The 11,315-nt window shown below is 47.1% G+C and overlaps 1 protein-coding gene across 1 annotated transcript in view; it reads right to left on the bottom strand.

The window, feature by feature from the left end:
- Positions 1 to 9,132: 9,132 nt before the first annotated feature.
- dhrs3b (dehydrogenase/reductase (SDR family) member 3b) overlaps positions 9,133 to 11,315 on the bottom strand; it is a 9,677-nt gene continuing 7,494 nt past the window's right edge. Inside the window, exons 2-6 of the mRNA XM_027023919.3 lie at positions 11,249 to 11,315; positions 10,847 to 10,966; positions 10,156 to 10,394; positions 9,768 to 9,893; positions 9,133 to 9,649 (exon numbers count right to left, since the gene is read on the bottom strand). The exon at positions 11,249 to 11,315 is cut by the window's right edge and continues 77 nt beyond it. Coding sequence (XP_026879720.1) covers positions 9,565 to 9,649; positions 9,768 to 9,893; positions 10,156 to 10,394; positions 10,847 to 10,966; positions 11,249 to 11,315 — 637 coding nt within the window. The 3' untranslated portion in view covers positions 9,133 to 9,564. The remainder of the gene's footprint in view (positions 9,650 to 9,767; positions 9,894 to 10,155; positions 10,395 to 10,846; positions 10,967 to 11,248) is intronic.

The following is an 11,315-nucleotide window of genomic DNA, read 5'->3' as shown; positions in this document are numbered from 1 at the left end:
TTGAGTTGTGCATGAGCAGAAGAGGCTGTCCAACGGGGTTGCTTTCTTTTTTCATAATGGGTGCTCAGAGATTGCCATTCTTATCTTAATGGCCTGTATGAGAAGTCAGATTCCTCTCTGAATGTATAATAGCTTATTCCATCATATGCGAGCCCGTATTATTCTTGTAACAGCATCAGACCGTGGAGATGATAGTAATGAATCCGAAAGACGAGAGAAATGATGTGTGCGTGCTGCGAGAAACCTCCTGCAACTTCTGCAAGGGGAAACTACATAAGCAGTCAGCAGTGGTGTTTGGGGACTTTCTGTGGGGTATCCTTCAAAGTGTTTTAAACACCCTGCTACGTAATAAAATATTCATAAACCTCTTTAACCGCCTTTGCTTTGTGCAATATTAGCCCGAGATGTTGATTAAAACAGTTCTAACAGTCTCCAACATCACATTTTTGGTCTGTGCAAATGATGTGGGCTTTTTCTTTTAGGCTTAAGCCGTTTTTTTCGTTCTTTTGTTGTCTTTTTGAGTGTTAGTCAGAGCTTTGAAATCTGTTGGCGTTGCCGTGACTGCCGAGCTGAACTAAATCAGGACATGTATGCAAATGTTGCACTCTGGATGACACCAAAGCCTTTGTTGAACCTGCTGTGATGTTTTTCATAGACTCAGCTTGAGTTTGTGTTAACGCAGTGGGTCTGGAATGTGAAACAATTTGTTATGCGTTTGTGCATCTGTACTTGAACGGCCTCGACAAAGACGGATTTCTCCTTCCCGGACGGCGTCCAGCAGACAGGCACATTGGAGTGTGAGTGGGGGAGAGTTGGCAGGGGTCTGGGGTCTGGAAGTAGTGGCAGGGGTCGATGCGAGCAGTGCGTCTGAGCACAGGACCTCCTGGTGAACTGCTGAGTCGTGAGCCAGGTCACGGGGGAGGTGGTCAGAGCGTGCCTGAAACAGGAACCAGCGAGTTCAGCCAGAGTTCACACGCAGAATGTGCAGGAGATGTGTCCCTCTGCCGGGACATTCCAGGACTTTCACTCTCTCAGACGCAAACGCTCATGCGTACTGAAGAACCACACAGATAAGAACAACGGTATTACATTGTGACTTTTTTTTTTTCTGAAGGCATATCTACAGTTATCTAAGAACAAAGAGCTACTGTACTTATATTCAAATGTCTTGCTTTTTTGTCCCTCTGAATGTAAAAGAATGAAATAAGAAAACAAATAAAAACAAAATAAAAAATTACAAATCACATTCAATCATTTTGTTTGACTGTGCAAAATGCATTACATTTTGTGAATTCATTAGGCATTTTCTCTATAAGACATAAATGTGAGCAATAAAATCAGGTATGTGTAGACAACACAGCTAGCTGAATCCAGCAAAGAGTGCTGAAGATAAAGAATGCTCAGATTTCTGCTGGGATGGCTGAAATAGGAAAGACCACTAAGCAAAGTCCCGTGTGTGTATGTGTGTGTGTGTGTGTGTGTGTGTGTGTGTGTGTGTGTGTGTGAGCGAGCCACGTGAGGGAGCTGTCTGTCCTACTCCCGTTGAAGACTGGCTGGTCTATTGTCAAGCTAAAAGCTTGACCTGAAACTGAACCTGGCTGCCAGGCTCATGGTTGTGGTTCAGGCCATATGCTCGACAGAGAACAAGTTTGCATGAGAGAGCTGCAAGTGGAAAACAACTGGACAAAAATTCCTCTGAGAGAGAGCTGCTTCACTCCGTAATTCACGTGGGTTTTGATCATCCAAATGTCAAACTTCTTTTACATGTAGACCACTCATACTGTGTGTTTAACAGGGAAAAACTTGGACGCCTTCAGATCTCTGTTTAGCTGCTAAAGAAGGGGCATCCATCGGGCTCCTCCCCGTCTCCGCTCCTGGTGGGTCCCTGGCTGTGGCCGGGAAAAGCAGCCCCAGCTGGGTCTGCCGGCGCCAATGTGGCCGGAAGAAGGAAAACCCGGCAACTCCTAAACAATCAAGCCTTTGTGAAGCTACTAGAAGCCATGGGGCCCAAAGAAAATCTACTGGTTGCAAGGTGCAGATATGAGCCAGATGTGGGGACTCCAAGGCTGCGCTCCATCCCTGTTGGGCTCAGTCCAGCCCGGCCCGGCCCCCGTGCATGAACTGGCTACACCATGACACTTGAGGGAATGAGACACACGTCATGAAGTTGAACTCATGCGCGGTGACCCCTGAAGACACTCGCGAAGATTGAAATACCAGCTGCCACAAAATTAGCCCTTACAAGCATGCGCATGCCATTTATTTCACCCCAGAACGCTTTGAGTTCAGTTTCAACTGCGTGCCTGGGCTTAGGCCTTGATAAGCCTCTCTTAGCACACAATTCTTCACCTTCCTGAAGTAATTTCCTGTCATTAAAAGGGCTTGTAAATTCAGGGACATTGCGCTGGGCTAATGCAATCGGAAGTCCCCACACTATAAAATTACGGAACGGTGTTTCTCCAAATTTCATTTTCACCCCTATTACCGAGTGATGACAGGAACATTACGAATTTCAAGCAGGCATGCCATTCATTTGTCCGATGAGTCAAGCGTAGTGGCTGTGTACATTTTTAATAGATATGTGCCCTTTTTCCTTAATCCCTTGGATTTTGTTTACTTATTTCTTTGTGGTCTTATTTCTGTTAGAAAAATAGATCTGAGCATAGATCTGCCGAATACAATGAGTTCACCACATTATTTCATTTCGAGTTAAGAGATAATAACAAAATCTTGGTCTAGATAATATGTTGCTGTGATGAGAACTGTGTTGGCAGTAATGGTAGTTGGTACAGTTCTGGGAGCAGTGGTAGTTTTGCCTGCTGCAGTTCTGGGAGCAGCGGTTGTCTCTGGTACAGTTCTGGGAACAGCGGTGCACTGCTTACACAGGTCGTTTGGTCATTTGTCACTTCTCAGGCTAATTACTACATTGAACGGGAACCTCTGCCTTTACGGCTGACCTCTTCCTCCCAGGTGTTCAACCATCAATTGCTCTTTTCGACTTCTGTGAGGCTTCCCTGGTGCTGTGTGTGTGTGTGTGTGTGTGTGTGTGTATGTGTGTGTGTATGTGTGTCACCTAAGCAGCAAAGCATTCACTAAGCCTACTGTGCACAAGTGAACTTGAAGCATGTATGTGAAAACAAAGGCGTTGCAGACTATGTAATGCGTGACTTCGTCCCTTAAGCTCGACGTCTGCCCAGCTCTTGTTAGTTTTGGGCCGCACTCACTGACACGCCGATGAGAGACACTCCCAGGCACTCCCGGGTTTATTTTAAGCCTGGCTTGAGCGCGGGCAAAGCCGCTAAGCGAACCAAGCTGCGCCACGAAGGAAGCCGTGACCTGCACTCTTCTGACTCGAGGCAAATGGGCCTCGACACCTCTATGGACCTTCTGTTTCTGTTTTATACATGTGGCCTTTAACCTTTCGTTCCACAGCTCCGAGAGTCATGGTATCACATCATGAGGTCCTTCCGTGCCATGCGCTGGTGGTTTTATTGTAAACGTAGTTAAGACAATGGGCTCCAGGACCTGTGTAAAAATCTGTATTCCTGTGGCATGTCCTAGCGTGAGCCGTATGTTCGCCACTGGCTAATGCGTTGCTGGAGGAGTTTACGTCCTTCCCCCTCTGTGCACGCCTTGAAAAGATACTTCCCATCATAACTGCCACAGAGTCGAGCCCTGTGGTCTGTTTGTAAGGTGAATTATCCTGTATGCTGTAAATCCTCTGTCCATTTGTGTTGAGATGAACTCTTCCAGCCAGTTTAAAGTTTAGGGGCATCAGAGAAAGGTTTTCTGCCACCAAGTGATTAATTTGCTAGACAGATATTTATTAAAAATGTCCAGCTCAGCAGTTTACTCTGAAAGATTAACGATGACTAATCTGACAGATTTATTGATAAACTCTGGCGAGTTGTCATGGAGACCTCTGTGATGTTTCTGATTTAGTTTCCCATGGGCCCTCACATCAGACAGCCCCATAAATCCAATGGGAGTGAACGCAGTGCAACAGGTCACAAAAAGGGAGCTCACTTAGTCTCCTCTGAAGGACCTCTGTTGGCATTAACTAATGAGGCTTCTGAAGACATCTGGTCGCTCTCTCGTCCGTGAGGAGTCCGGCGTGTTTAAAGAGCATGTGAGCCCCTAAAGCTGTTTCCTTTGCTCACTCTGGGCATTAGGAACAACTAGTACCCTTTTTGCGACCCACTAACGGTTTTACCTTGTGTCACAGCAGCTGTAATTAGGGCAAGGTACCTCTGGGGCGACGCTGCTACAGCCTGGTGCATGAGGACTTGGCCCGGATCGTGAATGACACGTCTGAAACGGTCCACCTTGTGAAGGCGATTTGAGCCAGATGCTCTTGCATATGCTGTTCGGCGAGCTTTAGAAGCACCCTCAGGAAGATACAGAAGCAGTAAACTACATATCCTTACTCACCTTGTGTGTCGCATCCATCCTGGATAAGATGAAGCCATCTTTTCCACGCCCTGTGACTGCCTCCAGCCAAGTTGCAGAGGATGTGAGCAATTCAGTAGAGGCCCATCAAGTTTTTATATTTGCATGATGAAGCACTCGCAAAGATTTGAATTTGCCACTCCCAAGTTCTTGAAGTGTTTCTGCAGCAGAGGAAGCTGTGGTGTGATGGCTAGGCTGGGAGAAGCGTGGCCTATTGGAGGCATGGCCTATCAGAAGTGTGGCTTGTCAGAGGTGTGGCCTGGAAAAGCCATGGCCTGGTGCATGGGTAGTTTTTGCGAGTGAGCTGGCCTGTCCTGACTGTATGTTCATTATGCAATTCCACACCAACTATGTGTCTAGAACGAGGTGTGATTTCTACATCTCTGTTGTTGCCATGGCGTTGATCTGTTGCTATGATAAAGATTTCAGAATCTAACTCTAATGAGAAGCAAAATAGCGGGAGAGGAAATTAATGGTGGCACTCTGAAATGGCCTTCAGCAGAAACTGTTGATAAGCCAGGGTCTTTATGGTACAGACCAACAGAAAGGAAGTATTAGCAAAAAAAAGTGCATACACTAATCCATCTGAGCTTACATTTTCAGTTTTCATTTTATTTCACCCCTAGAACCAGATTTCATAGTAAAATTCAACATCTCAAAATACTTTCGGTTTCTCTAAGGCTTTCTACTCATTTCAGTGGCTATTTCATTGTAAATATAGATGTTTCTGTTTCTGGAATATCAGATCAACATCAGAGTTATCTGAGAATTACATGTCAAACATAATTGTTAAAAATTCCACTGGGTGTGCTGTTTGCCAAAAGCCACTTGTGTTCCTGGCTAACGCAGAAGAATTTTAATATAAAAACTTTCCTTGTCAACTGAGGGTCCTTATTCCAGTAAGGGGAGAGCGAGGCCCTTGAGGAATAAAACTCTTTGAAAACAAAGCAAAGACTTACCAGACTCAGAAAAAGTGTCGGATATCTAGGCTTGCTGTGAACACACTCGATGAGCAGAACCCTTGACCTCCAGCTCCGGTTGCCCATAATTCTTAGCTGACATGGTAGCTGAGGCGTGGAGATCGAAGACCTCGCCAAGGGTCAGCGCATTGCGCTTTGTCATACGAGCTCCTAAATGATGGATGAATGCTCGCCAAAATGGCACCAATGCTAATCGAGGGGCTCTTGACGCCAGCGGACATGGCTCAGATTCACTACTGACCACAGGCTAAGTTTGAAGGTAACGATGACTTTTACAGTTGCAGTGTGTCGGTAGCGATTAATTATACATTCTTGGTGGACTCAGTGAAACAGGCCATTAATGTATATAAATGAATGAGCATCGTCGATGGGCCTTAGCAGTGTAAACACAGACCATTTCACCAAGTAGCGCTGCACTTGCACTATGTATGTTTAACGCTGGAGCGTCCCAATCCCACGTTTTGACACATGATTTATGTCCTTCCCAGAGTTTTCCAACCCTAACATTGCCTTTTAGATGGTTTACAAAATAAAGAGACTTTTCAGCTTCCCTGCTAAGCTCTCGCCATTCCCCAGCCTGGAATTATAGAGTCATAGTATCTGTGGGATTATACAAAGAGGGGGGTGGGGTGGAGAACAGCAGAAGAATGGATTACAGCAGCTTCCAGGCATATACCACATATCCGCAAGGCTTTCCACTGTAAGACTCTCCCAAACCCCTTTTTGCGTGGATGGTGGAGACCAGGGAAATGGAAACCATGCTATGGTTTAGACACTCATCACTAGGTAACGCACTGCAGGTTACACACTCATCATTATGCTCGTTGTGGCAGAGCTACTGAGAGCCTTAAGGAAGTGTTTCCCTTTGAATAACTGCCTGTTTCAGTGCTGTAAGAGTCTGTGTTTTCCATTTTTGGAAAACAGTCCAAGTCAGGTTACGATCTAATGGGTCGTTTAGCTCCTAAAAGATTATTCAACACTATATTCAACACTATTCAAGCTGAATTTTATGGGTAAACCAAATGTACGATATTTCATGACTCACTCGCTGCCCTGCACCTGTGTCCGGGCCTTCAAGCCACAGGCACACAGTACCGGGTGAGTCTCTCTCTCTCTCTCTCTCTCTTTCTCTCTCTGTCTCTTCCCCTCTCTTTCAGTTTCTTTCTGTTTCTGTATCTGTCATGATTTATCCCATATTTGGCTAACCCTGCACTGAACCTGCCTTTGGGGACAGTAGACCCAGCCCTCTGCCTCCAGCACATATGTGCGGCGCTCTGTAACTTCATGACCCACCACCAACTCCGAGCGCTTCTCCCCCTTGCTTTCGAAACAGGCCGCTCTGGTCCAATGGGAAACAGTCCCCATAAAGAGGCTCCTATTTCCCTGAGCCAAGCACATTCCCCATCATTTTTTCCTTCGCACCCCCCCCCCCCCCCATGTCTGCAGCGTGGGTCAAATTCTGATCACAACACAGCGGCATTGTCGTAATCGCCATGGAAGGTGTTTGCGGCTTTCTGCGATTCAACGCAATGTTCACGTGCCTGTCTGGCTGCCAGGGCTCGGTCACTTCCCCGCTTTTATCTTGGTTTTCATCGAGTTCAGACCTGCAGCGTGAAGCAAACTGGTTTCTGCTTGAAACCAAAAATGGTGGCACCCTTCTTGAGCTGTGTCAGGGCATAACCAATGATGCAAGACTGCAGGCAAAGGATACATTCTGAGAATAAAGGCTTAGGATAAAAATACAAAAATTCTAGTTGTTTGGGAGAAATACCTACTGTCTGTCCTTGTGTTATATGTTCCATCACTGGCTGTGATATAAGCAAGGTTCACAGCTGAATTTCATCGTAATGTCATGTAACTGCCATTGAGATGTAAAGAGTAGTTGCTCAACATTTCTGGAGGATCTTGACTACCTCAGAACTCTGTATCTAGTCTAATCTTGTACTCCTACACTTATGGCATTCATGCAAAGTTTGCACCCCTCTTTGTGTGCTTATTGGACAACTGAAGTCTCACACTGTGCCCTTTGCTCGCTAGCGCCACCTGTCCTCTCTGCACCGACGTCCTGGTTCAGCTCGGCCCTCGGCATCCTCTCTTCCCTTCACCCTCCCGGTTTCCGTGGTGACCTTTCCAGTGTATCAGATCTGTGGTGACCACTGGGGCGTCTGCTCTGTAACCCCCCCCCCCGTCGCCCCTTGGCCCTTCTCCAGCAAAGACTGGCCCCTGGTGCTGCCACACCTCAGGAACTTGGCTCAGGAGCTAGACGGAAGCTCTTTGGTCGAGACCTTCGTGCTTCACGGCTGGTATTCCTCGTGTTATTTATTTTTTTTACTGGGAGCAGTTGTGTGCTTGGCATACAGGTCTGGCACCCTGCTGTACACTCGATTAGTGGTTTCACAAATCAACTTTTTTCCTGTCATGGTATCTTTTCTCATCTGTCTTGGCCTGTATCGCTCCAGGCTAGACGCCATCTCAACGGCAAATAAAATAATTTAATTCTCGACAATTTATCATCCTCGGGTGCCAAGCCCCTAAATAAGTCCACAGTATTTCTCAGACTGACTGATTTGGCTTAATAGCAATGGCATTGTCACTGAAAACTGTAAACAGTGCACAGCTATTGGAATGTACCTGTGTCAACTGGCTTCAACAAAACTTCTCAGACCGGAATTCTGGATATAATATATTTCAGAAGTATATCATCTTTGATGTATTAGGGTTAAACCTCTTTGTTGTCTCGCTTGGAGTTTTAGAGATTTTGTCATCAAACCACAGCGATGCCAATCTGGAATTCCAAACCATATTACATCGGATTGCTCTCCAGACCATTGTTTCTGTTCCTTCTCAGTGTTATCCTGCGTAACTACTGAGCAAATCTGAACATTTTTGTTGTTGGTGCGCATTCGGCCCCAGAGCCATCGTCCATGAATTGCACTCTCTCCTTTCTCGTGCGTTAAGCTTGCTTCACTGCTCCCAATGTGATGCTGCGTTGCAGAACACAGACACTAAGGACAGCTAAAGCAGATGGATTTCTGGTTAAATATTTACAGTGTATCATAAAACAACCTCTAAGCACAGACGTCCTCCCCCCCACCCCCACCCCTTAAGCCCTTTGGACAGAGGGAGAATGCAAACCTTTCAGCGAAGGGGAAGGACTGCATGGTTTTACTGAAACTGAAACAAAGATCCGTCTGAACTTTGTGTTCTCCATGAACTCTCTTGAGGCTTTAGGCCAAATTAAAGTTTGTCCTGGGATGAAGCAGGGTGACAGTTCATGCCTGGTTTAAGGGGAGTCTTTTGGAGCAGTAAGAGAAGTATGTGGCGCTTGATGGTGTGACTGGGCCCACGTGGTGTAGGGGCAGGTCAGTGTGATGTTGCCCTTTCCTCCTGCACATGCTCTGTGGAGACCTTCGCTATCCACCTCACAGTAGGGTGGTGTGGTCCTCTTTCACTCACAAAACACACACACACACACACAGACATACATGTATGCTCATATACGCATGCACATGCATGGACACGTGCATTCACACGTTCACACACACTGAAGTTGTGTCTGGAAGGAGCTACGTAACACTGGGTGAGGACCTGTCCACCCAATCTCGCGACAGTGTAAACTCAGCATGACCGGATTTCCTCACCCATCAGGAATCTCTGCCCATTCTTTCCATAACTGCACATTCTCCCGGCACGAAAAAACCAATTGGATCCAAACATTTCCCTTTATTCAAACATGGAACTTACAATTTCATTAGTTCATTAAAAACAGACTAATATTAAAAAAAAAAAGGTTGATTACAAAAGCAGAACAGTGGTGGCCGTGAAGCCGTGTCAGTTTTTTTCTTTTTTCTTTTTTGACCCATCTGTGTTCAGCATGGGTGAACAGTTCAGAAACACACGTTGGGTGTAAGAGCTGACCAGAGGTCAGTCTTGCTGCCCCAACCCTATGTGCAGCAGTGTGTCGCTTCATTTCTCTATCTGTGCTCCCATCTGGGTAACAGCGAAGCGCAGTAAGGACGCCAGTCTCCGTCTTTCGTGGACTTTCCTTTGTCAACAGTGGTGCCAAGCGCGCAGGTATGGAACACAGACCAGCTTCAGCATTACCCGGGAATCTCTCTTCACGTTGTGCGTGTTCTTATGTCCGTCCCTTGAAAGTGTGCATGCACGTGTAGGCTCCTGAGAACTTATGGATCTCCTCTAGAGCATGCTGGGGCAAGATGCTGCTTTGAGGAAGAAAAATGGGGGAGAAAGGAGATTGACCAAAAGTACGCCAAACATTTCTTAAAGTAACAAAGTCGTGCTGTTTTCATAGTGTTGTCACCGTGACGGAGAACTCACCTTTTGAGAATAACCAGAATGTGCATGGTCCATGGGAGATAGATGAAAGCTGTGCCGGTCCTCACTGCATCCACTGTCCTCTGAGCAACCATCTCTGGCTTGAGGGGTGGAAAGAGTCTGGGAAACCTACAGCACACCAAATGGAGTTTACGCCAAAACCCGTTATGCTTCAATGACCCTCTAGTGGGTCCAAGAACCTCAATCCTCCACACTGGGACTGCATACCTATTGTATTACTTATGTATCAATGTAGTTACTGAATAAATCACAGTAATTACTAAACAATATACTTCAAGAGTGATAGCTGTACAATGAGTTTGGGGTTTGAGGGGTTAAGAGAAAACCCTGGGCTGTGGAACCAGCAGGGTGGGGCCCTGTGGAAGCACACCTCACTCTCATGCCCTGGAACATCTCCGTGTTGGTGTGGAAGGGGAGAACCGTGGTGCAGCCAACTCCAGGACAGTCCAGCAAGCCCAGGGCCAGGCTCTCCATGAAGGCCAGAGAAGAGGCCTTGGAGGTGCAGTAGTCTATGGTGCCGGGTATGGGCGACAGAGAAAGGATGGAGTTCACACAGACCACGTGGCCGTTCTGCAACTCCAGCATGCGCGGCAAGAAGGCCTTTGTAGTCTGGGAGAAATAGGACAAAAGAGGAGAAAAAAAAGGCGAGAAAAAGAAGGTGAATGCACTTCTTCCGAAGGTATGCAGACGGGGAAAAACGCTCCCATCAGGAATGGCGTGACCACAGGCCAGGTTTCCATTTCTCATGCAGACACCCACAACCCTTCTCCTGCGATACGGCCGTTTGATCTCAAGTCAAACCAGAAACCTCCACACGCCGCAAGTTTGTCGGAGGCCGAGACAATGACTATGATGTTCCAGGTGCTTTCGCAGCAAGCCTGCAATCTGGAATTTCCCTCACTTTCTCTGTCCGGGATGCCCAGGAGAAACACCGGGCAATTAGGGCTTCTCTTCTATCTCTCCCTGCCTCCTTTTTAATGCTGTTCTGACCTTCTGACCCTCTCCCCCCACCACACACACACACACACACACACACACACACACACACACTTTCCACCTACCCAGAACTGTCCCATTGTGTTGATGTGCTGAGACTTCAGCAGGGCATCATCGTCGCTATCCATTAAGCTCTTCCCATGCACAACTGCAGCGTTGTTCACCAGGATCGTCACGTCCCCGACCTGCCGTGATACAAACAAGACACGGACCACCCGTGAGACCTCCACGCCCCCCCCCCGTGAAAGGCTCATCCGCTTACATTTCTGCCTGCGTTCCCAATTTCACGGGCCTCTGCCAGTTTGCCATGCCAGCGTTCCCTTATCTTACCCAGACATCTCAAGCGAAGAGTCGGCTTTCACCGAGCTGCCGAAGTTACTGGCTGGGCAGGACCAACTTCCACGAGACTGTTACAGAGGACGGGCGGATACGACACCTCGTCACGAGGACCTGAGTCACTGTCTTACCTTTTCTCGTATCACCTTGGCTTGGTTATAAACTTCTTCTCGATTGGCCACGTCGCACACAAAGTAG

Source organism: Electrophorus electricus, chromosome 22 (genome assembly GCF_041902795.1).
Source record: "Electrophorus electricus isolate QZ-2024a chromosome 22, ASM4190279v1, whole genome shotgun sequence".
Taxonomy (NCBI): domain Eukaryota; kingdom Metazoa; phylum Chordata; class Actinopteri; order Gymnotiformes; family Gymnotidae; genus Electrophorus; species Electrophorus electricus.
This window is presented reverse-complemented; position numbering and strand designations above follow the sequence as displayed.